The 27,277-nt window shown below is 52.7% G+C and overlaps 5 protein-coding genes across 5 annotated transcripts; 1 reads left to right on the plus strand and 4 right to left on the minus strand.

The window, feature by feature from the left end:
* Positions 1-1,150: 1,150 nt before the first annotated feature.
* AB675_5716 (uncharacterized protein) lies at positions 1,151-1,881 on the plus strand (the record flags this gene model as incomplete). Its single annotated transcript, XM_018145952.1, has 3 exons — positions 1,151-1,224; positions 1,285-1,524; positions 1,659-1,881. 3 exons carry the CDS (start codon positions 1,151-1,153, stop codon positions 1,879-1,881), a joined length of 537 nt encoding a protein of 178 aa, XP_017998806.1.
* A 2,569-nt stretch (positions 1,882-4,450) lies between these two features.
* On the minus strand, positions 4,451-6,291 carry AB675_5717 (uncharacterized protein; the record flags this gene model as incomplete). Its single annotated transcript, XM_018145953.1, has 3 exons — positions 4,451-4,498; positions 4,550-6,024; positions 6,255-6,291. 3 exons carry the CDS (start codon positions 6,289-6,291, stop codon positions 4,451-4,453), a joined length of 1,560 nt encoding a protein of 519 aa, XP_017998712.1.
* Positions 6,292-7,808: 1,517 nt separating this feature from the next.
* On the minus strand, positions 7,809-11,695 carry AB675_5718 (GRIP domain-containing protein; the record flags this gene model as incomplete). Its single annotated transcript, XM_018145954.1, has 8 exons — positions 7,809-8,196; positions 8,256-9,500; positions 10,018-10,234; positions 10,278-10,363; positions 10,411-10,501; positions 10,550-10,762; positions 10,807-10,863; positions 10,918-11,695. 8 exons carry the CDS (start codon positions 11,693-11,695, stop codon positions 7,809-7,811), a joined length of 3,075 nt encoding a protein of 1,024 aa, XP_017998881.1.
* Positions 11,696-15,464: 3,769 nt separating this feature from the next.
* On the minus strand, positions 15,465-17,546 carry AB675_5719 (uncharacterized protein; the record flags this gene model as incomplete). The annotated part of the gene is made up of 1 exon (XM_018145955.1): positions 15,465-17,546. The coding sequence occupies one exon, from the start codon at positions 17,544-17,546 to the stop codon at positions 15,465-15,467; it is 2,082 nt and encodes a 693-aa protein (XP_017998676.1).
* Positions 17,547-18,308: 762 nt separating this feature from the next.
* Positions 18,309-20,451, minus strand: AB675_5720 (uncharacterized protein; the record flags this gene model as incomplete). Its single annotated transcript, XM_018145957.1, has 2 exons — positions 18,309-20,154; positions 20,213-20,451. 2 exons carry the CDS (start codon positions 20,449-20,451, stop codon positions 18,309-18,311), a joined length of 2,085 nt encoding a protein of 694 aa, XP_017998686.1.
* Positions 20,452-27,277: the final 6,826 nt, after the last annotated feature.

Raw genomic sequence — 27,277 nt, forward strand, 5'->3', positions numbered from 1 at the left:
TCCTTCCCTCTGTCTCTTTCGCTCCTTCCCTCTGTCTCTTTCGCTCCTTCCCTCTGTCTCTTTCGCTCCTTCCCTCTATCTCTTTCGCCTTCCCTCTGTCTCCCTCGCTCCTTCCCTCCGTCTTCCGGGCTCCTTCCCTCTGTCTCCCTCGCTCCTTCCATCATCCAGTACGATCCCACTGCAACAGTGGCGACATCTTCAGATCGACAGCATCACTAAGGAAATCCCCAACCCTATCATCGAAAGATGTCCTGTAGGGTGCAAGTCACTGTACCTACCTGCCTGACCTAGCTACAACGTTGATAAGAGCCTGAGCTAGGCTGGTTCGAGATCAGAGAAGAGTCCACACAAGACACGCGTCGACTTGAACACTGCGCGTCTACCGCCCCGACACCATACACACGTCTGAGTGAAGTCGAAGCAGTATCTGGCTTTAGTTACAGAGACCACGAGTGAGCCTGTGGTGTCCGTGGGCACGCTATTGGCGAGAAGCCGAGGCCCCAGCCCCCACCCGGACGCCTTCTTTCCTGACGTCTTCCATCCCCTCCCAGCCTCCTCTCTTTTTACACCCACTATCGTTCGCCGCTAATGCACAGGTCTCACGCCATCCACGCATTGCATCAAAATCCAGATTTCGATCTCGTCTGGCCCTGATCGTGAATGGTCGAAGTCCTGCAGCTTTATCGCTTTTGTCGTTTTCCCGGCCTCCTCAAGCCCAGAAGCCTCAAGCCCGGAAGCTTGGGACTGAGAGCTGCTGCATAATGCCGAAGCTGGGAGCTTCTGATCATGGACTACCCGGAGCTTGTTGTGACTTCTTTGGCTCTTTCTTTGTGCTTCTGCCGTGCGATTGACAATAGCTGTAGTTGCAGCGACGACAATATAAGCGTTCTAACAGAACAAGTCAAGACAGCAAACACCTGGCGCCCCTGTCAAACCAAGGCAACAATAGCTGTGCTGACCCGCCTGTCCCGCGCGCATTTCCGACGGCCGTTTGAGTGCTTCAGTCCAAGGCGTAGAGCAAACAACAACGAGCAGGATCACTAGACGGCCATCGAGATTCGAAAGAAGCCCTCACCGGCTGCTCAAACCTGCTGCTTGAGTACCTGGTAATCGTATCGGCCACCGCACAAGTCAACAGCGGCCGGCCGAAATGGCGGGCATCTTCGAGCTTTTGCTCATCCTAGCTGTGCATACATGTTTCGGCTACTCACAGACAGCGACATAGTATGCACCTACCCGTTCATCCTGACACGCAGCAATCCCCTGCTAACACCCTCGAAACAGCAACAACGGCCAATGGCAACCAGTCTACACCACAGCCTGGTACCAGCCAACGTCATACACGACATACCCCATAACACACCCCAACAATGGCGAGATCGTGTACATCACGTCCACAGTACCGTGTCCGCCAGTTAGCACCATCATAGTTTACACCACCGACTGCCCGCAAAACTGCTGCTATGACAACAACTGCTGTCGGAACCAGTTTGGTGGGACGTGTTGGGATACTAATATTGGCGTGTGAGTTCTCCTTCTGCTCGTTTTGCCTGTGGCATGTTGTGGGCGTGTCGATTTCTAGCCACGATCCATATTATCCATGCTCGAACCAAATTGCTCAGTTCTTTCCCGCGGGATCGATCCTGACTATCGCATAGGACAACACAAACGCTCTACACAACAATAACCCCAGGCCAACCCGCGCAAAACAACGTCATCACGACCACGAGCGCGGGTGTTGTTTACGTGATCGCCGCCAACAATCAGGCAGCGGTCGTGCAAGGAGCGGCAGGAGACAGTATGCTGGCTGGAACGGAGAACGTGGTGATGGCGCTGGTAGGTGGGATTGCGGTTGTTGGCATTATTATGGTGCTACTTTAGCCTGTTTAGATGTAGCTGCTTAGGACGAAGCGGTTTGTGTTGAAGGTCAAGAGATGGAGATGGAGCGTCTGATCTGCGAGAGGCGATCATGAGGTACTGGAATGGAATGACTTATCGACTATTACATGTGCTTCCGGCCGTTCATTCCGGCTGTGCTGGACGCTGCTAATGCTGGGAACGCCGCCAGAGTAAGCCGGGGTCGAATCGATCGCATGTCACCCAAGGTGACTTTTCCCGTGAACGGAGACTATTGATCGTATGGACTCACTCAAGTACATGTTGCTAACATGCCAGTCAGGCCTCGACGTATGTGCCGCAAGGCTCTAAATGTCACAGGACGTCTGCGAAGCCTGGGAGGCCGCAGACAGAAGGATGCAAGGACGTCTTTTGCAGTTTCGAAGAGACATAGGGCACAGCCGTCAGTACGTGCGGAGCTTCCCTCGAAGCGATGGGCCAGCCGTTGTCAGCACATGCGATAGTCCCAACTTTTCGCAGCTGGCGCGGAAGTCCAGGAGTCATCAATGTTGTATAGTTCCACGTCATGGTGCGACCATCGTCTTCAGTGGAGGAGTGGGATGGGACCACAGACAAAGATCACGAAAAGTGCAGCAACCAATATTTACTGTCGTGATCTGCATTTCTCACAGCACCTCCCTGATACAGCATGGCACTCTCGGCAGTGAACGCAGAAGCGAAATCCCAGGACTAAGGCCAGACATGCTGGAGATGCTGTGAGCAAGGCCATAGATGAGGCAAGTGGCACCGTTACCAAAGGAGCACTGTCGGTGGTACTGCAGCCCCGCAAAAGAGTCCGAGGACTCGCACAAAGTGACGCAGGCATCAAAGTATTGAACGGTAGAGGACACCCACTGCTGAAATGGCATGAGTGGCTCGTGGCTGGGACGCATGCCAGCCTAATCGCAAAGGCGTCTTCCACGACGGATACTGCTTCATTAGGTGCGAAAGACCAGACACTGGTTCGGCCGACTAGGTTCGCAAAGACTGGACGGACAGCTCGATGATCCGATCATCCGGCCACCCGTATACGACCATTTTGACCCATCATATCACCAAAGTTACAAACATAACCGTTCTTGACCACAAGACTTCAGCATACGTCCTGTGCCATGGGATTTCAATTTTTGGCATTTGGCAAAACCCATCGACAAGGACGATGCCAGACTACTCTTCCCGTGGGCCAGCTGTGGCAGACGTCAATGATAAGAAGGCAACTGCTTACCTCAGCTGCTCGTGATTCGTGTATGCGGCTAGGTAGTTGAGCCGCGCATACAAACACGTCTCTGCAGATGGAAGCAAATCTCTGTGTATTAGATCTTGTAGCAACAGCAAATCAGGTTGTTCGCGTCATAGTCTGTCTGCTGCTGACCCACCACATTGGCCACGTTGGGTCGTAATTGCCTGATGCAGGTATGTCGCTGCTCGCACAGTGGCCATAGTAGGAGTTGAGCACTGTCCCAGAGTCCGAGTAGTGTCGGCATACTTAAGCACATGCGCCAGAGTCTGCGGCCCGACTATTCTCGGTGCCGACGCACGATCTGCTTTGCTTTGACGTTCGCGAGGTTCGTTCATCATTCTCACTGCCTGTCTGGTGGTAGTGGCAGTACCCAGACGGGCCAAGCCTGAAATACTGAGCGGAGCTTGGGGCTGTTGGTAGGGTTTCGTTGTACTGAGCTAAGGTAAGGTACAGTACAGGGGTCCTGCTTGTCTGAGGTATAGTACACGAGCTGAGGGTGTGCCTGGCTCTAACAGGTCGTCTAGGCAAGGAGACTCACTGATAGGAGTCGGCATAATGCGGCGCCGATACTGGCGGGCCCTTCGAACAGGGCTGCACGATGGACAAGATCCGAGTGCTTGGTTCTGCACGTCGTTCAGTCGGAGAATTAATGATCTAAGCCAGCGTAGCGAGCGGGGCGGGAGGCCGTGTTGAGAGTGAATCTTGTCGATCAGTGATGCTGGCTAGGAGACTGCAAAAGGACGGGATGAATCTATAGCCGAAGGCTGTCGGCCGACAGAGAGAACGCGCAGCCTGATTGCCAGCTTGCAAGATGAGAGGCACCAGGTAGTATAACGAAGCAGTAAAAGATGGGGAAATCATAATGTTATTGCGACTGCCTTCGACGCGCTTAGACGAGGATGGAACTTCTCGTGTCTGATGGGCAGGCGCGCACCACTGGCGTGACCGTGTACTTCGAGACTGCCAGCGCGAGCCGCTCCAAACTGACTTCCTGACCTGACTTGGCGAGCAGGCGCGACATCTAGCCAACACCAGGTAAGTGCCCAGGCATTGAGCGTGCCTGCCCAAACGAAGCTGGCCCGCTACGCTCGCGGATCGTGACTGTGTGCCTGCCATATGTAGTTGCTTTGTGCACTCGAAGCTCCACGCGACGGAACCCCAGTGTCATGTAAGAGAGCGTCCGAAGCACGTCCTTGTTTGCGTCTCACTCGTGCTGTCCTCATCGTGTCATGTCTCTCGGAACTGAGCCCAAATCCATTGATTGCGTGGGGAGCTGTCGTCGTACGTCCCGTGTTCTGCGTCGTGAATCGATCGTCATGGCAATTGGTAGCCGTACAGGTGGACTACACATTGAACAGCGTTCTGAAACAGATCGTTAGCCCAAAAGCGACCGCGATCAAGTGCATGACTCACCACATCCAATGCAGCAAGCTCTGCAGGACGTACCGACAAATAGTGGTCAAACATAGGCTCCGGGCTGTCGTCAAAAATGTGCAGAGTACTGGACATCTTCTCGAAGCGTAGTGTGCCCAGACCCATTCCCAAATTCTCCTGCGCATCACCTTGCGCCAGTGCTTCTGCAATGTTCGCAGCCAGCCCCGAAGTCCATGGTCCCTCCACTCTATTCGCAGAGCGCAATAGTTCCAGTGCCCTTGCCGCGAGCTCTTCGTTTGGTGACATGACAACCGTTAAGAACAGTGGTCCAATGACACCGAGTCGATCCCAAGTAGGAGTGCTGTGCTGTGAGAGCTCCGAGTCTGGTATTGAGAGGAATTGCTGCATCTGCTCAACGACAAATCTGTAAGACGTGAGCAAACAGTCTTCCGGTCCACAGTCCGCAGCCCCAAGGCTCTGTCGCAATTCGCGCAGAAGGATCGTGTACGTGACGTGATGAATGAAGAACAAACGACCACGTAAAGGTGGCGAGCCTGGCAAAGTGCCCAGGTTTGCCACGCAGTTGAACAGAGCAGGTAGCTCCATGAGACAGTGCGCTACATCTGCTTCGGACGGAATGATGTCCGCTGTTTGACCGAGAAGGAACCGTAGCATTGCCTGTAGCTGATCGACCGCCGCCTCGGGCCTCGAAGCTGTCGTCTCCGGAAATCGTAGCTTGTAGCTCGCCAGTAGGCCTGCGGCATTATTGACATTGTCCAGAACGTCGTGATCGAGACCGGATCTTGTGCCCTCTATCACTGGCTGCAGATGCTCGGTGATGAGACCATAGTATTCTGATCTTTTGAACCCTGGGGTACTTTTGACCTCTTGTAGTATGTTATACGCAGCTTCAAGGTGACTCAAGGCAGCCTCATGCGCACTAAAACGCAGAAAATCGATACTGTAAAACAAAATGCTGGTGATGAGGACGATGTCTACTGTTGCCTGGCCTTGAGTCAGTGTGAGAATGGCGGCACTGTAGTGGTCTACCAATTGCTGTTCGCAGACACTAAAGCCATCTGGTGAGACAAGTGATCGGTATGCCATTGACAGCGCAATGACGGAATGCCGTACGGCAACATGACTGTGTACTGCTCGTGGTATGACGACTGTCCAGAAGTTGCTTGAGTATATCGAAAAGATGATTGCGGGTTCTTTCATGAAATATTCGAAGTGTTGCAATTCACTAGGACTCGTGAAGACTGTTTTCGGGTCAGGAGTGCCGGCTTTTGAGCTTGCAGCAGACGAAGCTCGTTCTTTGAGGTCGTCCTGGCTCGAAACGGACTGAGGTGAGCGTGCGACTTTCTTCTGCTTGGGCACGAATATTCGAGGTTGGGGTGGCGCGTAACCTTCGCATTGCAGACTGCTGCGAGCGCATCTCGTACACGTAGGCTTCGTCTCATCGCACTTGACACGTCGCCGTTTGCATGTCTGACAGCCGCTGAAGACCTTCGCTGTTGATGATGTCAGCTTTGGAGCTGTTTCTTGTCCTAAGACGCGCCGTCGGTCTGCGCCTGCAGGCCTGCCACTTGGGAGACACCGCGAGCACCTATGCACAGCAGATGACTCGAGCGCCTGCCCCAAATGTAATGGTTTCGAGCTCAGCGACGAGACACAGCAAGATACAATTGGTATGTCGCCGCGCTCTGACCGAAGCTCTGCAGGGAACACGAGGTGTACTCACGCGCCCATCTCTTCACTCTCTTGCTTTCTGATGCCATGCCTCCGCAGCGTCCTGTTGCATATTCTTGTGGATAGTGTGTAGCTGTCTGGATAGGAACCGAAGCGATGATGACTTCATGGAGGTGCCACGGTTGAATATGTACCAGCATTGGTCTCTCCCTGATAGGAGCAGCTCTGGGTGATTGCCAAATGCAGCACAGCTAGTTTGCTTTGCCTTACCCGAAAGACGCGGACAGCCTGACGTAGAGTCTGGGACCAGGAGTCGCGCAGAAGAATGACATGGGTCATTCGTCCGGCAGCTACTCGACGGGCGTAGGAGGTCGCAAAGATACGGCGGGCTCCGGATTGTGGAAATGACCAAGTTCTTCAACATCTGTGGTGATAACTCGGCAGAATGTAGATTCATCATTAGCACATGAGCTAGTGAGGGACAGTGTTGAGTAGTGAGACGTCCAGTAGGAAGCATGCATCCTTCAAGACGAGGCTGTATACCCGAGCGGTGTGTTCAAAGCAGGTCGTCGATCATACTTTCAGCTGGTTGGCCTAAGAGCGTGATCTAGAGCTCCCAATTGTTAGACATGATGTGGCTATGGCTTGCATCGAGACGAACATAGTTGATGTTTGTGTCGGCAATTGCAATTGGCTAGTGCATGGTTTACTAGTAGAGGCAGGACAAATGATAAGCCAAGGATGGTTGCAATGTAAGCCGCTCCACGTGTTTGCACCGGATAGTGACACCGAAAAGATTCCTGGAAAGTATGCTGGAAATCCCTCGCGCACGCCGTACGCTGCAAAGGCCTGAGCTTAGTCAAACTTGCGACTGAGTTCAAAAGGACATCTTCTGGTCTAGACACCTGTCGGCAGTGCAGCCAGCATACAAGCGGCGGGACAGCGACTTCATTCGCTGCTCAAAACATCTCGAACCAACAAGTCGGGCATGTCTATGCCAAGTCGGCATCTGCTGTGTAGCGATGGCAGGCCGAGTAGCCTACCAGCAGTCCTGAACCACTAGCAGTCTGCCGCACGGCCAGTGACATTGCTTGACGCGATGTGGTTCTGTCGCTTCGCCGGAGTAGCGTATCTCGACTCCGCCGTTATTAGCTAAGACTTGGTGCCATCGGGAAACAGATCGGTAGCCGCACGGGAGGCCTGTACTTGCAGATCTCGAGGTTATCTTTGGGACTTGAACTTAATGGCGGTGTCGTTTTGGCAGGTGAGTAAACGTGAACTAGGGCCGAGGTTTCGCTTAGGGCAACCCACGCTCTGGTCCTGGCCCAGGGCCCCTGTCAAAAATGCTTGACATGGGGGAATAAAGGCAATCGGGGCGCGGGCCAAGCAAGGCGCCTAATTCTTTCTCCTAGCCGCATAGAACATGGTCTATGACTCTGTTGTAACCACGAGATCGTATATGGTCTGATCGTCCAGACGTTACGACGCAGTCTTTGACGTTGACCCAGGTTGCGCCGAAATGAATACGACATGTTAGCCGCAGTGCACACCACAGATGAATGAGATCCATGGATTTGAAAGCATCTCGTGTTGATCGCAACTGCCCTCACTTGGGCGGATTCGGGGCAGCACTGTAGCTTGCCGTGCGAGATTTGCTGCCTGTCGCTGCAGCATTCGCCTCTTGCTCCAGGAAATTCTGCCAAAGCTCTCCCAGAGTCTCTTTGCTGGCAGGACTGATAGCACTTCCTGGATCTGGGAAATAATCGTGGGACAGTGCGGGAGTGCTGGGAGTTCGATGGATGGGACTGTTTATTGTGAGCCCTCGCCCGCCTCCGAGTATTCCGGTATTGCTGCCTGGTCTTGAGAGCCCTGCTTGTTCCTTCTGGTCATCACTCCACCCAAGCAAGGCTGCTATGAGCTGTAGAATTTGGAACTTCTTGGGATCGGACCGGTCCAAAGCCAGAAACTGCATGAAATACGTCGTCACGATTTGTCTGGAAGTCAGCTTGTCAGTACATGTTCAATGAGCCTTTCCCTCCTGCGGAACACTTACCGGTCGACGTTGTCCTCTGGTTTCCCTTTCTTTAAGAAACGCAAAGCCTTGGTCAAGTGGTCATTGAGGTTAACTGCTTCATGCCTCAACTTGCCAATGAGCAGATTCTTCTCCTTGACTTCTTTCTCAAACGGCAATGTGCGCTCCAGTTCACCTTTCGTTGATGCCAGGTCGGTGCGGGTCGTGTCTAACTCGGTCTGCAACGTGTGTATGCTATCACGAAGTTCAGAAACCTCGGCTTGCGAGCTTTCAACGACTTCCTTCAGCTCAGTCTTTCTGACCGTCTGGATCTCCTGCAATGCCTTCTGCAGGCCTTCTACGGCACTCGAATTCGTGTCGCGCTCCTCCTTCGCTCTCTGATAACCGTCTTTGACGTTCTCCAATTGTTCTTCCAAGTCCTTGACTCGATCGCTGAGGTCTTTTCGAATCGTGCGCTCTTCCATAGCCAGCACCTCCCAGTCGTGCATTGCCTGTTTCGCGTTCTCGTACTCTTCTCTCATATACGCCTCAGATTCGAGCAATTCCTCCCTCTCCTTGACCCAATTCTGCTGTGAGAGCGTAGATCGATTCCGTAGACTAGACAGCTCCTTCGACTGTTCCTGCACAGATGTCCGAAGCGTATCCATTTCTGCAGCCTTCGCGGTACATTGCTCTTGCAAACCGGCCTTCTGTTCCTCAAGCTCTTCGATCTGTACACGAGCTTGGGCTAGATCCTCGGCATCGTTCTTCATGCGCTCGGCCAGCTGAGATCGTATGGTGTTGACCTTGCCCAGTAAGTTCTGATATTGCTCTTCGGCATTCTCTTTCTCAGCCTGGCTTTCCTCCAGCTGCGTCTGAACGTCAGTCAGTTGGCTCGTATGGTTTGCTTGCAAGTCCTCTAAGGACTTTCTTAATTGCGTGACTTCATTCCGAAGGGCATCTCGCTCTTCCACGAGGGCATCGAAGCGTGTTGTGACATCGTTTTCGAGCTGGACATCGCCGACGCCGTTAGTGACTTCCGTCACAGGGCTGTGCTTCGCGTCACCAGTTGGGGCATCTTCTGCCTGAGTCTCGATGTCTGATTCCCCGGACTGCGCGTCAGCAAGCTCGGCAGGCGCGACATCGTTGTCTTTGCCATTCTCGATCGACCCCTCGGCATCATTTATAGGGGTGGCAGTGGCTTTCTTCTTCGGTTTCCGTTTCTTCTTGGTTTTGTTTTCTGGAGCCATTAGCGCTGCGAACGAAGGAAATGTGAGTCCCGCACACCTGTAACATTGTTAGATGCCATTGCGCAAATTTAAACAGGCATCTTGCTCTGGAATGTGTTTAAAGTGTGCTCAAAACATCTGAAGTGCGGTTTGGCGGGCTTCAGTGTCCAACATGTGAATACGGGTATCTCACAAGCCTAATTAGGTGCCGGGGTGCCAAGCATGCCCCGGCCGGGCTTCGCTGCACCCTTGTCGATCCCTGTCTCAAGGGCGAAAAGGTAAAGTCGACTCCCATCCACGCAGCGCGTTGTTCTACGGTAAGATATAGCTGGCCTTGCATGTCAAGGACACATGATCTAGTGAGTTCCATAGTCTCTAATTGGAAGCCAGAGCGTCTCCTACTTCGCACTCAGGGTGTACCTTGATTGACGAAATCCGACTAGGATCCACTCGCAACACATTCACCACCGACGAATCCTTGAAAAGAGTACCAAGTCTCTGGATCAAGTGCCTCGCTCCAGTCCGCGCCGTTCGAGAATATATTGAGCTGGTCGAACTAATATCCGCTCCCATACCGTCCGTCCCCATCGAGTTCCTGAGTCAAGTCCCCGTCGTGTCCCTCATCTATTGGCTGGCCACCAAATTCTGGGCTGATTCGAGTGGCAATCGAAAAGCTCTGTTTCTGCTTCTTGACAGGCTTCCTCTTGACTTTGGTCTTGATCCCGCAATCCTGCAGCGTTTGCGCGATCAGCTGAGGCGCGGCGGTAGCCAGTGACGCACTAGGTTTGTATACTGTCGAAGTTAGAGATGAAGATTTCTGGCACAAACCACGTACCTGTGAACTCAGTAGAGCAAGCGTCTGCTAGTTTGACCAATTTCAGCCGTGAGTCGTATTCTTCCGAAGTGCCTACGGGCTCATATCTGCTTGTTGTCAGCAGGATGTCGAGACTCCGACGTGGTCAACTTACTCCAGTCGCTCTTCGCACAGCGTGAACCGCAGGAAAAATGTCCCTTGGGGCTCAACCTCAAGGTCTTTGAACGTGTGGAAAGTCCGATACGCTGTTCGTTGTTAGCAGGACCTGACTCGAGGGTGGCAAGTATACGCACCTCTTTCGCCCCGCAGTTTCGTAGTTTCCCCATGGGCACATGCCGGTCCCGTCAAGCCCGACTGATGCACAGCTTTCGTGCCGTCGCGTCTGAACAACTCGGCACGAACAGTCATGTGACTATTTCCTGCAAAGGGGCACCACTGTTCCGAACCGTCGTTGGAGCACAAGACCTCAACGATTGGTACAGGATTAAGGTAGCAGTTGCCTCTGACTACACAACGTCAGCGGAGCTCTCCTACGTCAAGGCAGACTTACTGTTTCTTGGCTGTCTTTTATTGGACTCGTTCTCGAGATCTGATGTGGACATCGCATCTGAGGGGTTGTGAGTAATGTATCAGACAAGGTATTGAGTGAATGGCAGCTCACCCAACGCTTTCTGGTGCTTGATCTTGACTGCATTAGATCTGGAGTTCTGGGGATGTTGCACTATCTGCAGGCGATATCTCGGTTCCTGGCGCTCCAGTCGCTGGGGCCGGGTGTCGAAGGTATTCACAAAGTATGGGTGTGCGTTCGTCGCCGAGTAGTATGGCAACGCCGTCTGTACAGTGGAAGACCCATTCGAAGTCGGGCTTGGCGATGGTAGGCACTGATAAGCTTGCGAGTCACATGGTGCAGCCTGTACAGGCAGTCCTGTGGTGTAGCCGGGCGCATATGCAGTCGCTGCCATCCGTGGTGCCGTGCCCTGTAGAGGTGCATATGCATTCGCAGTCGCTGGTGCTGTCTGAGTGTAGATACCCGCGTACGCCAATGGTGCCGTTTCGTAGATGGGCGTATACGTAGCCGAAGTCGTTGTTGGTGCCGTGGTGTGACTGGCCGCGTACGCTGCTGCAGTCGTCGGCGGTGTAGCATCGTGGACATGTGCATACGCAGTCGGCCTTGTCGGTGTGGTCTGATCGTAAGCGAGGGTATTTATTCTTGTCGATGTGGACCGTGCCACGTCCCGCTCATGCCAATTGCTGTCTGACACAGCTGGCACGCTGGAATGGTTGAATGCGTGCACCAAGTCTTGTTCTCCTCCCAGGTCTTGGACAGTCTGGTTCCATACGCCCGCGTTGCTTGATGCGTTGAAATATGGGTCAACTCCATCATCGTGGAACGAGAACTCGCCGAAGTCTTGATCCGTGGAACCCATCCCTTGGAGCATGATTGTCGTTTGGACTGCAGAAAGTTGTGTGTTGTACTGGTACAATGACGGAAGGTACCAGATGTTCTTCAGCTGAGTACCTCGAGTGGTCGAGCCCAAGCGCAGCCAACAGCGTTCCTGATGGATGACCAGTATGTTAACGATCTTAGAGGAGTGGTGAAGGGTTTCGCAGATGCGTTGCCGCAGTATGATGTGTATTGAGACAAAGGAAAGGTGAATGAGCACAGGAGCGTGCCCTTCGAGGTGGCAAGAAGAGAACACGCTGTTGATTTCAGTTTCCGAGAAAAGGTAATCGAGACTGGCTGTGAGATTCGTCGAGCCAAGCGGTTGTACCAGTATATAGCAGACCCGGTAGAGTGGTACCAGCTGAAAAGCGTCACCCGGTCCAGACGACGAATGCTAGGTGGTGATAATAAATGATGTGCTATCGCGAATATGCCTTCAGGTGGGCGCTGTAAGTACTGTAGCATTAATTGCTGATTTGTAGAACTCATATGGTCGGAAGAGTGCTGTGACAAAGGCGTGGTCGGCGCTTGAAATGGATCTGGTGGTTTGGGAGGACTCTGCATAATGTGAGAAGGAGCGATTGTGAGTCAACTCGCCAGTCTCCGGACAACACAGGAACACCGAGGGCTTGGGAAAGAATCGTGATGGGACCGCCTAGATGGACATACGCTGGACAGATGCTGGAGAACAGTAGGTAAAAGTCTCGCTCTAGGAGTTCGGATAGTGTGTTGATCTGTTGTCGTCAGATCGGCGCTTCAGGCTATGCGCTCCTGTACGTGGACACCTCAGGTCAAGGTTGGTGTACGACGAAGCTCGACATCGCTATCAATATTGCAGGACGGATGCGAGATGTTGTAGAGTTACCGCCATCGACTTGCAGGGCACTTCGCTCGCTCCCAGGACTTGTTGCGTCGGCAGGAGTCACTGTTGCGACTTCCGCGTATATGAGTCGCATAATCACGCAACAGCAGAAGTTCATGATGAATTCGTGCAGGTGTCATCGCGAGTCTGCGACGATGGGGTCAGCATGCAAATGATGTTCCTGTGGCGCATCTTTTGCTTCCGAGCACCTCATCATCAAGGGTACTCGAATAGTACAGTGTAAATCGATGCCTACGCAGGGCTAAGGGTTCCTGCCGCACGGCTTGTGCCTTCCGAGAGAAACATTGCCGAGCCTGCAGGTGAGAAGGTCACGAATGGCGCTGGGTTGACGAATGAGGTATCGCTGAAAGAGTTGACATTGCTTCGTGTCTGCAGTTGAGGGCTGGTCAGGCCTAGGATGTCATACGCCACGTGCGAGCCATGTGGCCGATGCTGGCAAAGTTGACAGGCGCGTCGACAAGTGGATGATCAGACTCTCGTGAAGATGCGGCATCGAATGAGATCCCTTACAGAGCCATACATCTCGGGACGCACATTGATCCGGGCAGCTTGCGCGGGAGACATTGAGCACTTGACGCGCAGGTTTGGCTATCCAGCGCGCCTCTCAGATTGCGCCAGGCGCGTAAGCGAGACTCACTGAGGTAAGTGGCGGTCGAAACTGGTATACGAGGTCCATGCAGCGCGCTTCGGATATCGTTCGAGATGTCGAGATTGTTCTTTGATTCTGACAAAACAAGGGCGGGAGAGACCAGAAGTTGAGACAGGTGTCGAAGCGAGCAACGCGTTATCGTCTAAAAGGGCTTCGCTTCTGCTCGGCAACGTTTGACAGATCTTGCCGGGGCACTAGTGGCAATTACAGGGCACACATCTGATTTCTACGGGCTCGCTTTCACGACGCGAGTTTTGCGAGATATGCGGTAGTCTTGATCTGAAGCCAGGATAGCAGAACGTTCTAGCCACGATCGAGTCAGACTTATCGACTGACGCATGCCCCGTGCTACGCGACCTCAAAACGCGATGACCATTGTTGCTGGAGTCGGAGGCGAGCCCACGTTTTCGATGTCTATCTTGGGCCTTCGAACGCAAGCAAGTGTCACAAGCATGAGATGCAGATAGATTCAGCCACCATGCATGGCTGCCATGTGTTACTGCTCGCGTGGCTACCTTTGCGTGTACGGATGTGGCTTGCCGTGTCGATCAGGGTGCTTTTTCGTCGACCAGCATTCGTGGCATCCGAGAAAACATTTCCAGATGCGGACTGCGATGCTGCAATTCTAGCTTGGTCCAGCGCCGCATCGGTAGACCCCAGAAGAACTCATGCAGTCACAGCTAAGCTAGAATTGCGGTTTCCTCCACGATGTCATGGATGTAGTCAGATTGAGAGTTGAGTTGAGGCGTGCTGAACTTCGAGCTCGAGTTGAGAGAGAGCGAATGTACATTCCTCGCATAAATGTATGAGCTGGTGTCCATACCGTACTTGATTGTCGACGGTCCCCGCTGCTGCCATAATTCACAGGACGCGCACATGAGCCACAGAAGCGTATGATACTGAGCTTACCTCACAGGTCATGCATCTGCAGCCTGAAGCCAGGCAGCAGAAGGGGATTGAAGGAGCCCTGGACCATAGCATTGAGCCCATGTATGCAAAGGGGCGTCCTGCGGTAAGGAGCTTGACGGTCGATTGAGGAGTTCAAGGGTCATTGTGCCTGGACATCTCTACGCAGCACCAAAGCAGCAGCAACTTCCTGTCACTCACTGAACTCCGCGGTATGTATCAAAGCGGCGTTCTGATGAACGGCTGCGGTGTGTCTCGTTCCTGCCCGTCCAAACACCATGAATGTAGCAATAGCTAGACAGCCGACCTCACCCTCGGACCTTGAGGATATCTGGGCATATCTGCCGGTCTCGGTGCGGGGCAATGCCCCGCTCGGCGCCCAAGCCGCAGCTTCCATAAATGTATATTTATTTGCAATGTGAAAATTTGGCTCAACAACCGAGCACAACTTGTGTCTCGACTGTCTAGGAGAGGTGTGTACTATCCCTCACCTAATCTCCTATACACGAAACTGACTGTCCTAGATGGCCGAGTTGGTTATGGCGCCAGGTTAAGGCTATACCTTAACACAGCACTGATTCCTGGTGGGGCAACCCGCGTGGGTTCGAATCCCACTCTCTTCATCTTAAGCGCATGGCGCTGTTCTTTTTGCATTTTTGAAGTCGTCTCAACGTTGGGTAAGCCGGAATCATGGTGTAGCAGCACGTAGCAGTGTGTGGGAAATTTTTGCTGCGGCTTTGCCAAGGCTGATGCCGGAAAGTTCGCGATTGTGGAGCTGCGGCTACCCGGCTTGGCATTTTTGGAGCCGCACTTCGATCCACCTTTGCTTCCGATTACCCAGGTCCCTCTGCTTGTTAGAGCTCTTTCAAGATGGGCATCGTCCCGTGCAGGCATGCTACGCATCGTCGGATCATTATGACGGTGTTTATGGAATGATTTCACTACAAACGTGCCGCATTGGCACCACTGTGAGCGAACTCCTGACATCGATGCGACCGGAAGAGCCTCCAGCCACTCCATCGTGATCTCTTACGTACCAAAGACCGAGCAAGTCAGCGCCTGAAAGCAATGCGACCAAGATTAGTGATACCCGGGCTGCTGTTAAACGTTCCGTTCCCAAGGTGAAAAGGAAGGTCATCCAACGTTTGACATCGTGAGCCAAATGATGTGATCTGGCTTGTTGTCCTGGAAGGCACGCTATCTCCTTCCATGATTGCAGAGTGGCCTCGGTTAGAAATAGCAACGATACGTTTGACTGGAGTGTGACCTCTGTAGGTAGTCTTAATCTACTCGCCCCGTCCAGTGCTCTTCAATCAACCAAACTTTTCAAGGTGTCAAGAACTGCGGCATCGACAAGCTCGATATCTGCGCAAACATCTCATCCGCAGTCGCATGATCAGGCAGCTCCATGTCCGCAAAATGGTACGACCCAGCCTGCTCATTCGGAAAGAACATATCGTACGGATCCGAAGAATCTTCTCCAATCAGAAAGTTGCTGAAGTCCTGCAAGTGCTCCGCAGCATGCGACTCTGATCCTTCCTCCCCTATTCCCAGCTCTTGCAGTTGCAGCATAACTTCCGGCCGCGCCTTCTGCACCCATCCCACTTCCTCCATTGCCTTGAGAATTGTCATGCAGGTCCGCACGCTGCGGATGTGTTCGTCTTGCTTCGTTTTGGAATAGGCGATGAGGAAGCACTGAACCAGCTCCAACACATACACGAACTCGGAGAACAAGAGACTCGACAGGATGTGCTCATCGGACATCATCTTCAGCACGCTGAGGGAGTTCTGGGCCGCATCGATACAGATATTGCTGAGCTCGTCGTAGCACCGGCGCTTCTCCGGACTGTCAAGGTCTGCTGCTCTGAGCACACTACAGAGCAGGAATGGTCGAGTGGCTAGAATGACCACACTCCAGTACCGCACGTGCAATAGTGCCACTGACCGCTTGTGCGAGGGAGCCACTAAGGCGGTCCGGCTCAGATGTGCAGGGACTTCGTTCGCCCACGTCTGCAGCGAAGAAAGTATTGAGGTGACTTTCGGCGAGAGCAATCTCCTGGCCGGTGACAAGGGCTCGACGTATAGGGTCTGCGTTGTCACCTCGGTCATCTCGGTGAGTGACTTCGACACCTCCAGGTACCCCGAAGGCATGTTCGGACCAGGATTCAGAACTTGCTCCGACGGCAGTGGCGCTTGTCTCGTATTTGGCTCAACAACAATTGCTCGCGGCTTTCCGCATCGCAGGCTTGTCTCTGCATCGTAAATGTACAGAGTCCACCATATTCTTCGGGAGTGCTCTCGCTCCACAAAGCCATGTGTGAGTGAGTACTTGTCCATATGTAAGCCCAGAGACTGCGCAATGCGGACTGCAATGCCGACATGTAAGTATGCTGATGTGGAATAGCAATGTGACTGCAATGCGGTAGCCAGCAACATCAGAGCACGAATGCTGTCGAGATCCGCTTCGTCGCATACTTGCGGCACTGTTGCTTTGGCAAGGGCCAGGTAGTCCGAAGCAGTCCTCTCGTCTGGCTCGCTGTTGCTCTCGGGCGCCCGCTGCGACGCTAATGCAAAGATTGAGTACAGCGAACAAGCCCACGATGCTGTCTGATTTGAGGCGGTGTATGAATTCTCGAAGCGCGTGTGAAACTGCTCTGTTGAATACAGCCAGTACAGACAGTGGACTTGGCTGAAGTACCGATTCACGTAATGGTACGCAAGCGCTTTCGGAGGCATGCGTATATGTATCTGTGAGCTCGCTGCCGCAGGACTTTGAGGGGTTGCTGGTGGCAAGACCATCGTTTTCATTGGCGGTATGACGTCTCGATCTGGTCCTCTCGCGATCTTGGTTGACGGATGTAGATCGCGAACTGCAGCATTGAAAGAGAAGCCCGTCACAGCTGACATGTATCGGTATTCACCAGTCGAATCCTGCATCATACAGCCGAGCTGCTCATGGAGACTGTCGATATCCTCCAATGGCACACCATCCGGAGATTCTGTCTTCGGGACAGATCCTGGCGCACTTTCCACGTGTGATGAGGTCCCTTTCTTTGGCGAGGCATTGTTAGGACTTGAGGTTGAAGGATCTGTTGGGCTACTGTCGTTGCCGTCATTGAGATTCGCTGTAAGCGACCGGAGTGTTTCTAGATCGACGTTGGGACCATAGTGATGTTTGACGAGCTTGGCCATATGTTGATACTGCTCCTCCGACACGAAGTAGTATGGCCGTTGTTTCCGTTTCCCGGCATCGATATTGCAGGTGGCGCCAACACTTCGGCAGTAGTCGCAAGGTCCAGGCACTGGATTATTGCACTTCGTTTTCCGGGATTTGCACTTGTCGCAAGACATTGCTGTCCGGTTCCTCCTACTTGGCGCCTTGCTGCCTTCCACCTTGACGTTGCCCATCGTGCTATCCCCTTGGCAGACCTTTCCTGGAGGTATTGTGATCGACGACACTGCTCAACAAGTGCATGGGAAAAGGATGAAGGTTGAACCTCGTCGCAAGTTTGGCCTGACACCCACAAGCTTCATGAACTCTAGTCTACTGCCGCCTCGCCACATTTCCAGAGCTGCCCGTTTCCGTGGGCGACAATGTGCTCCTGCTGGTTGGTCACCGGTTCTGTCCAGCCGGCTAATGTGGGGGACTTCATCTTGAAAGGCGGAGTAGTCCCACCACCACAGGTGCACAATGCGGGGCTAGACGTGGTTGGTTCCGTCCACGATCCGGGGACAGCGGCATCCACAACGAAATGCCATCTGAACAGTATGGATGTCAGAGCCTATATATGGCGTAACGATGGTTCGAGGCAAGCAGCAATTCCAAGATCGAGCTCCGTGGAAGACTGAGTAACTTGTGGGATCGGGCAACGTCTCACATCCGAGATCTGGCTCCATCGACATCAGCTGTGGCCAGCGTGGACACAGTTATGAGCATCGTAGATCCGGGAATGGAGAGTTGAGTTGAGGTCGCCGTCGGTCCGAACTGGCGTTACTAAGAAGTTCATGTGTGATAAAGAAAAGACGATCTGTCCGTGCAGTCAAAGTCGAAGCCATCGCTCATTCTAAGTCTCTCTGAATATACATGCTACTAATCGCCAAGCAGAATCTTTTCTACACATGTTTTCCACACATCTTGAGTGCAGAGCACAAATTAGTGCGTGACGCATTTCAATGGACCTCATCCACTCCGCTGGCCCACTGGTCGTTCAGGCGGCCAAGTCTCTCGGCGACTCGAGCCACGCTTTTCTCCATCAGAACGGGTGAGTACAAGAACTTCACAAGATGTTCTCTTAGACCAAAATAGTCTCGTATGCCCATGAGCTTGCAGCAATTCAGTACCCTGATCATGAAGAACTCTTGCGTGGACTCGTAGCCTGGCACGTCGGCAGAGAAGAGTCCCACCATAGAGTTATACAGGATGTGACCGATTTGCAGCTTCAGCACTTCCACATCTGGGTATGGAGTCTCCTTGTCTAAAGGTACCATCTCTGTCGATAGGCCCATTGCCGGCGCCCAGAACTTCAGGGCGAAGGCCAGAGAATTTTGAAGTGCGATGACGTTCTTCTCGGCGGTCTGAAAGCCGATCAGCGTGCAGGCGTGCGCCATGGCGATCAACAGTGTGCATCGTACAACCTCCATGCATTTGCCGAGGACGTCCAGTGGACCAATGTTGTTCTCAGGAGCAATGACCAGAAGCCGACGAAGAACAGCGCGAGCTTTGCGGCATAACCATTCGGCATCGAAGCAGACGGCCATTGGTGACAGCCATACCACCTTCGCGATAGCGGCACAGTCGACAATATCGACAATGATAGGCGTTAGGAGCGGGGACACGATCCCGAGTTTGAGAGCGCGTTCGAACTCGAAGCCCATGCGCAGGTCAAGGTTGTTTGCGAAATCGGCAATTGCGTCTGTGAGCCCTCTTGGCGGTGCTTTGACAGCAAGAGATACCGGCGATGGGTAGAAGGCAGTGGGCTGGTCAAAGTTCTTGAACAGCCACCAAAGTTCCCGCTGCAAGGCAGCTCTTCGTTCAGGTAGCAGCGGACCAGGATCGAAACTCTGCTTGAAGATAGGAGGTCGGCCGGTGGACAGGGCCAGCTGATTATCGACATGCGCACAGGACTCTGATATCCAGAAGTCGAGATTCTTGTTGAGATCGAGCATATAGTAGAAATTCGAGACGACCTTCATGTGTTTGCGGGCGGACTCCAGGTTCCCCATTCCCATCTCGCTGACGACCAAGAACAATATATCCATGATGACGTTGACATCGACTTGACCGCTCCGAGAACTCTTCAACAGCTCCTTGTGGATGTGATGGGATGCCTTGTTTTGGAACTCGATTGGCACGTCCATGGGTATTTGTTCCCGAAAGGCTCCCCTCAGTCGTACACTGATACATGCCAGCAAGCTATACAGGTGGTGCGACGCAGTGGGCGCGCGCTGGACAATTTCTCCGATTGGGAATTGACGGATATTCCGACGTATATGATCAGGTAGGTGCGCTAGTTTGTAATTGTTTCCAGAGTAAGGGTATATTCGTAAAGCACCTTGTAGGACTTGGTGGAATTCATATGATACCTGGACCGGCAATTGGTTGAATGGATCGATCTGGCTCTTGGGCGCGAACTCAGTGAGCTGAGGTCTTATCACCAGAGCGTTGTATTGGAATTCACGCTCGGCCTCCTCGCCACTCCGCTCATGATCTGTTGCAGTCATTGGAGCAGTTCTTGGTAGTTCTAAGGGTGGCAGCGTCGTTGATGGATTTCGGGTGGTTTCCTGTACCGCCGGCTCGCTTCTAGGTATGTCGGTAGGCGCTACTTTGGAGCTTGTCGTGAGTTCTGGAAGTACTGTTGGAGGCTCATCTGGTGACGTCGCCGGAGGGCTGCCAGATGACCTTGATGAGCTCTCGGATCCTGAATGCGATATTGGCGTACAATTCTGGTCGGAGAGGATGTTGTTGAAATTCATCACAGTTTCGGGAGACCCTGGCAGGAGACCTGTAGTGATAGGACTGTTTGCAATGGTAAGCCACACATCCGCTCCAAACAGGTGCAACTCGGTACACATACCTCTCGACCTCGCCTTCCCGTTTCTTCCATCCTCCCAGGGCTATACGTCTGGCAGAGGCCGATGTTTGCTGTGCTGTACTGGCCTTTTGGACAGCCAGGCGCCGATTTCGGACCTTTTGGGCATGGCGGTTGATCTCTTTGGCATGGTCGCCCTCCGATTTCGAAAGCGACTTTGACTTCGAATCCTTATTAACGAAGAGAAACAGCTGTGGGGGCTTTTCGCTCTCAGTGCCCTTCATCCTCCATCAATTTGCGCTGTCAGAGGTGTCTAGGGTGCTTCGTCAAGTGCCAACACCGTCGCCTTTTCCTGGTCGCAAAATATCTGATGCGTTGCGTGCTCAATGAGTGTAAGCCAGATCGATGCCGTACAGATGAAGTTCAGAGCTGACCAGCCAGAAACGAATTACCCGCTACCGTTCTGGGACAGCCCGGACAAAATCCTGGCGCCCGTGCTGCCTGCTGACAGCTGATGACCAATCGTCGTGTTCGAAGCTCCTGGCGGGCGTCTGTAGGTCGGCGCGTATGTTGAAAACGACGAAAGCGTGAGTTTCTGCGAATTTACCAGTGTTCAGAGCGTCGAAGTACTTGGTAAGTATTCTTTGATGAGTATCTAAGGCTGTGGCGGGAACCGCTGGGTCTCTTATCGAAAAGGCAGGCCTTGGAGCAGGATGACGTTAAAGGCACAAGTAGCCAATGGCACACGTCCTGGGAATAAACCTGGGGAAAGGGCAAAGATCGGTAAAGGCGTGCTGATGAGTAGTATCTTACTCCGTACTGAATCCTGGAAGGGTTGCAGATATGAGACTCGGATATAAGATGAGAGACCCCGAGTCGATGTGAGAAATGTGTCGCTACTTTTGAGGGTGTCTCCACACTCGACCGCAAATTGTCTGTGGTAAGTGTGCGTGTTCCAACAGGTATTGTCAACTGCTTAAAAGACGACGAAGGATTCAAATTTGTCGACATGAGGGGGTTTGATGTTTGGGTTAGGATCGACGCCGAGGCCCCCAGTAAGTTTTGCGGTCTTAGGCTTCCTTAGACGTGCTTCGCTCACGGGATTTTCGGGCAATCAAGCGATCCTATCGCCTCGTACGGATCACTTAGAGCCGCCACTCCTACGACGAGAGGAGTCTTTCATACGTTCTACTTAGCAGGACCAATGAGAGGTGCCAGTGGTCGAGTACACAGCACTTGTGGGTTGAAGTACACACTTTGCAAGTCTGCAGACTTCCATGTGTCAACGTTTCTCGATGGTGGCTGACGAAGAGTGCCCGGGGCACGCACCACTTTTGGTAATCGACGCTTAGCAAAGCACGCCGCGGACCACTTGATTGTGAGATTGCTTCGTCTCAAACGCGTGAGAAAGCGCCTGTTGTTGAGATGTGGTCAATACATTCATTCGTGACTCGTGAGCAGGGAAATGCCGTGAGTGTCTAATAATGACTGTGGGATGTCTTCTCAAGCCACAGCCCACGAAAGTCCCTTTTCCGGCATGAGCTTCCTCTTCACGATTGGCGTCAGTGATCCGCGGCGGCTGCGCCCGCTTCTGCTGGTCATGCAAGCCTTCGGCGTCCGGCCGAATAGCGACGGTCCAAATAGTGTCTTGCAATGAACTGCCAGAGTTGCACTTTACAACATCTCGAGTTCACGAACATTCGTCATATTTAATCCCCATCCATGTCGCTGTAGGAATTCTCCATGATTGACGTTGCAGCACTCTGGCGAAAGTCGCGAAAGCCCCTGCAAGGTACACAGTGGAACACGATCGCTGTCCAGGCGGCACGGTATGCCTAGAACTGTCTAAGATGTGCAGATCACCACCCCAAGAGGCCCCTCAGCGTGGGGATTTGGAGGAGCATGATGGACCCCGTAAGCAGCACTAGAAGTTCTGTTCCTTCTATGATCGGCGGGAATGTTCTCGCCTGTCTCTATCCACTTACTGTCTTTGTAGGACCAGTGTTTCAGGCATTGCTGAAGGTGCAAACATGCCAATTGGGAAATTGTTAGGCTGACTTTGGAGGGAGAGTCAACTGCAAGACAGCCTGATAGATGATCCCCTGGGGGAGCTTCGAGAGCCTATATCAACTCTGACGTTGGATCCGCGCCTACGCGGCACTGCAGCAGGCACTTGGAGATCCCACAAAACAGGAGGATTTGTACGAATCCGAAAGCATTGTTGAACTGCCGTATGTGTCTATTTGTCGAATCGACGATGCCCCTCCCGAGACAACGCCGTTCTCTAGCGTCGCGTCGTCTAGATGGGCAAGAGATCGTTTGACTTGCATTCTCGCAGTACTTCTCCATCAGAAGCATTTTACCGGCGCGGACTTGAGGACATGGTTTGGAGATTGACTGTTAAGGATTGATTGTCATGCACGAGACGCAGCTCTGAACACGCGCAAGCCATGAAAGGACGGTGCGTGTGGCTACGGCCGGCGCAGATGTCGTCGACTGGCCAGCTTGGTTGGCCGTATCATCCGAGACGTTGCCTTACGAGGCAGCGTGATTTGCAGCCGGGCCCATGGAGTCACAATCACGGGCAACCGTCAGCTTGACGTTGTTTGTTGCTCCCAAACAGCGTCCTGTACATTGTGTAGTAAGGACTGTTCGAGCGCGCTTCACACTGCGAGCTGGTCAGTCCGGTATTGACGAGGGGCAGTACGCTTAAAGTAGGGGTGGGTATCTCGCTAAGGTGATTCTGTTGTCTGCTCCGCGACATTTGCTCAAGACCGGAGGGAAGATGGCACTCATGCTCAGACACCAGTTCGCCCGGGTACTCACTATTAGCTATCCACAGTCCTCGATAGCCTTCAGTCCAGCGGTATCGTGAAAGCTCTGACCTAAGGAGGTCTTCATACGAGGAGTCATTCTGAAAACAATCCTCGCTACCGTCAGGAGCTACCCCTATATCCGTTTGTCGTTCTGGCATTGTGCGATTGATAGTCTGGCGCAGCAAGTTCGCAAAGCTTTTTTGATAGTCGATATTGGTCACACGGTTGAAGAGCTCTAACATATTCAGGTTCGCTGTGCAGGTGTCCAGAATTAGATCGTCAGCTTGCTTGCCCAGTTTCTGTGCCAATATGAGGAAGATGAATGACGACTGGAGTAAGTACGTCCCGAAGTATCGGTACATAAAGTCCAACTTAGGATCGATGCGCATGATGTGCTTGACGATCTACGGAAGAAAGAATGATTAGCAAGGGAAACCTCTGGGATTCGTGCAGCTCACTTGTCCACAGGCCATGGCATGTTGCCCAGCATCCAGAAAGTCTTGAGAGGCTTGCCATTCATAGTTGTAGTACATCTCCAATGGGTCCATGCTACTGCTGTGCAGCAGTATAAACATACAATGATACAGATGAGCAGCGTAGTAGACTACGACGGATTGACTGTACGATGCTGGTGGAACGTAGGCCGAGAGCGCTAGACTGCACATTTCTTGAGGGACGTGCCTCTCGTAGGACGTTCGCCACGAAGCGAGGTTTTCCTTCATCGTGTCCTTCCAGAATCTAAAGTAGGCCCTGTCACGTCCAAGCATGTGGTGCTGGCTCATGATGTGATAGTCAAGAATCTCGCCCAGTATTCTGCGATTCGAGTCAGTAAAGCCTGTATGGGGAAGTGACACAACCTTTGGCCGAAGAGACTCACCTTGAAAGCGGAATGAAGAATCCGAACATGTCGGGAGAGTGTATGTTGTAGCTATCATCCACACCGACGGCGCACTGGGGCAGTGGTAAGTCTGAGTCCCATACTGTATCTGCACATGGTCTATGAATACGGAGGAATTCCCGGTCAAGAAACTGCGGTCGAATATTGAAGGACAAAGCAGAGTGACGATCGATAACATAACTGGCCCAGCAAAGTCATTGGGAGCGTCAGAAGTTTGCAGGCGGCCATTGAAACGGAGTCAGCGACTCACCTAGCCCATTCTTCAGCTTCTTCTCCGTGGAGGCTTTGATGGGCCATCGCAAGCTGAAGCTTCTGCGTGGTGAACTTCAGCATCGCCACCCACCGTGGCACATTCGCATGAACTGACTGATCACTGGGTCCGATCATCGTCAGCATGAAAGAAGCTATGGCGTAGTCGATTGACACATTCGGGTCGCTTGAAGTCTGGTCATCGAACATCTGAACCGCTCGGGCGACCAGCCCACGGCGCAGGGCTAGGAATTCAGCACGACTGATGTAGGGAACAAGCGGTTCGTTGCTCTGCGAGGGCATGAAGCACGCCAACGCTGCAAATCATGTCAGCAATATAGCTAGGACAACCTTTTCAGCGAAGCATCTCACTCAAGATCGTCAGAAGCAGTAGAGGCGAGGTCCGACGTGGGTTCTCGAGCTTCAAAAGTTGTTTGCTTCGTACGATGCGAGTATGGAACTCGCGGTTTGGAGACCGGCAGAAATGTTCGAGCAGTGTGGAGGCCGTCCTCCAAGTCAGCAACGACTCCCTAACGTTGTTATTGTACGCCTCGACCGATGTGCACGGAGGCATACCTTTTGTTAACCAAGTCCTCTTCGCGAGACATATCGGAAGATGACAATTGGACTAGGATGGGATAAAGTGGACTAGACGAGATCGGTGTCTAGTCTCTGCTTAGTCGTCTTCAACACCATGATTCCCGTGTCGCCACACTCATATACGGACCTGTGACTCCCTCATCGGCAAGCCTGCGAGGTTTGTCCGGGCTTTACGGCCTCGCCTCGGCAGATCTCTCTGGGTCTTGCACACCAAACGCAAGCCTTGCAAGAGACGTTATCAGCGATATTACCTCCTGGATGGCAAAAGTCACATTCCAACTTACGAGTGCATCGCGCACAGCCCTGCAAGGATGAGTCGCACCTGACCTTCACCAGATGGCATGCATCGCAAGCTAGATGGTTGCGCAAAGACATGCTTGCACAGTACCACAAGTCAGGCCGCACTCTTCTGAAGGGCTCAACGAGTCTGATTCATTGCCTTCCATTGAATCAAAGAACCCGCGGACTCAGGACTCCCGGTGCATGGTTATGCCCGAAGTAGGTCAAGGTATTGAACTCTGCGTACTAGTGCATTTGCCCAATCGTTCTGTCGCGGATGTGTGGGACTACTAGCACATATAATCGCATTAGGACGTCTGGCGTGGAAGTGGAATTTTTGGATTGATCACTGAAGGCAAGGGACAAAGCAGCATGCTTGAGGAGGTAGGTACTTACCCTACTTAAACCTCGCCTGGGCATCGAGCTTGCCAAGCAATTTGCACAGTTACCTAGGTACTGACGTGATACGTGGGGTCCCCAGGATTCAAAGACCATCACCTACTGTCTACTTCATTATAGGTACTTGGAGTATCAAATACTTTCAATGACACCTAACGCATCTCAGAATCCGTGTTCTTGACACCAATATGCGTCAAGACCACCACGGTAATTCGAATTTGCTGTCCATCGCCACCGAGAACCTTCCATCATTTTGGAGCGATGTTCACAGCAGATCTAGGTACACTGCCTTTGCTAGCCATCAAGAACTGTCCCGAGCGAAGCCGTTAAAGGACTGCTCGACCCGGTCGCGATCTTGTTGTTGAGTAGGATAACCTTCCTGTGTCATCTGCAGATCTGCCACCCATCGCTCGTACCCAAATCCAGGCGCTTCGTTGACTTTTTAGATCAGCACAACGAGCAGGAACGTGCAAGGGGTCATGTTTCTTACATATTTCAAGAGGCAAGTTCTCCGGCGCCAGCTCAGGCATGTCGCGGCGAATAGTCGACATAAGCTCTGCGAAAACAAGCTGGTAGGCCTTGGTCGAAAGATGGAGGCCGTCCCATAAGAGTTCTGTGAAGCACTGGACAGGAGGCGCAAGCTTGCTGCCTGGCAGCATGGTAGAGCCGTCCGAAACTAACGGCTGAAGACCTGCTTCAGCCGCGAACATTGTCCATACGTCGACTAGTGGCAGATGCGATCGTGCAGCGAGGTCGCGTACCGCCGCAGCATACTGTGCTGTCAGTGTCGCCTTCCGAGGGTTCTCTGCATCAAACTGATGTTCGTCGACTGGAGGCGGCGTCAACAGGATGATCTTCGTGTGGTGAGCTTTGAGAACAACATAGTCGATGATGTGCTCTAATGCTGACACGAACTCATCCAAGGGTACGTGCTGATCTCCAGCCAGTCCAGTCGGAGCACAAGCGTCATTGGCGCCGAACCAGAGCGTCAGAATCTTGACCTGCGGCGTTGCCTCGCCCAACGTCAACAGGCTTTTTGGAAGGAACTTCTTGATAGCACAAACACCAAGAGGGGCAGTGTACCCGGAAAAGCCTCGGTTGATAACGTCAAAGCGTCGGATATACTGGGTGGCCAGATATTGCTGAAGGGATAGCACGCTGTTTTGTGTGATACTGTCGCCAAACAGAACGATTTGTGGATATTGCGATGGGCTTGGATCCGAAACACCGCTCAGGCCGAACTTGCTCTTCACAATCATAGACATGGTGCATCAAGCTGAGGTATGAAGGAGTAGAGGAACAAGTTTACTGAGGAAGAATTTGAGGCAGGTTCGAACATAAGGACTGAAGGACGTCCACCTTGGTTCTAACACAAACAAACATGATTGACTGAAGGCGACTCGACCCTTGCTATCGCTATGCAGAGCAATGGTCGTCTAACTAGGCAAGACTACGTTGCATATTCTACCTATGCCCCGAAAAGCCAGGTCAAGAGACGCTTCAGCGGTCTAGGTCACCAAACTGTGTCGGCGAATTCTTCGTTGAAGGCACGGCTAATATGTTCTAGGATCCACCATGGAAACCTTCTCCATAGTATGAGTGGTTAAACTCCCCACAGAGACACGTGAGAGGTCGCACTCAATCTCGTGGTCGCGAACAAGATCTAAACTACCGGTCGTCCCCACATCTTCCGCTCAAAGGGATGCGAACTTTGTCGGCGGTAGCAGTCCCTCATGACACGGCTAATTTCTCTCTCCGCATATTCACCATGAGACCATCCTGGAGCTGCACGCGACAACCCTATATAATGGTCCTAGCAGTCCAACAGACGGTCTACAATTGACACCATTCCTGGGCCGCACAACTCTA

This window comes from Cyphellophora attinorum (genome assembly GCF_001299255.1).
Source record: "Cyphellophora attinorum strain CBS 131958 chromosome Unknown Contig17, whole genome shotgun sequence".
NCBI lineage: Eukaryota > Fungi > Ascomycota > Eurotiomycetes > Chaetothyriales > Cyphellophoraceae > Cyphellophora > Cyphellophora attinorum.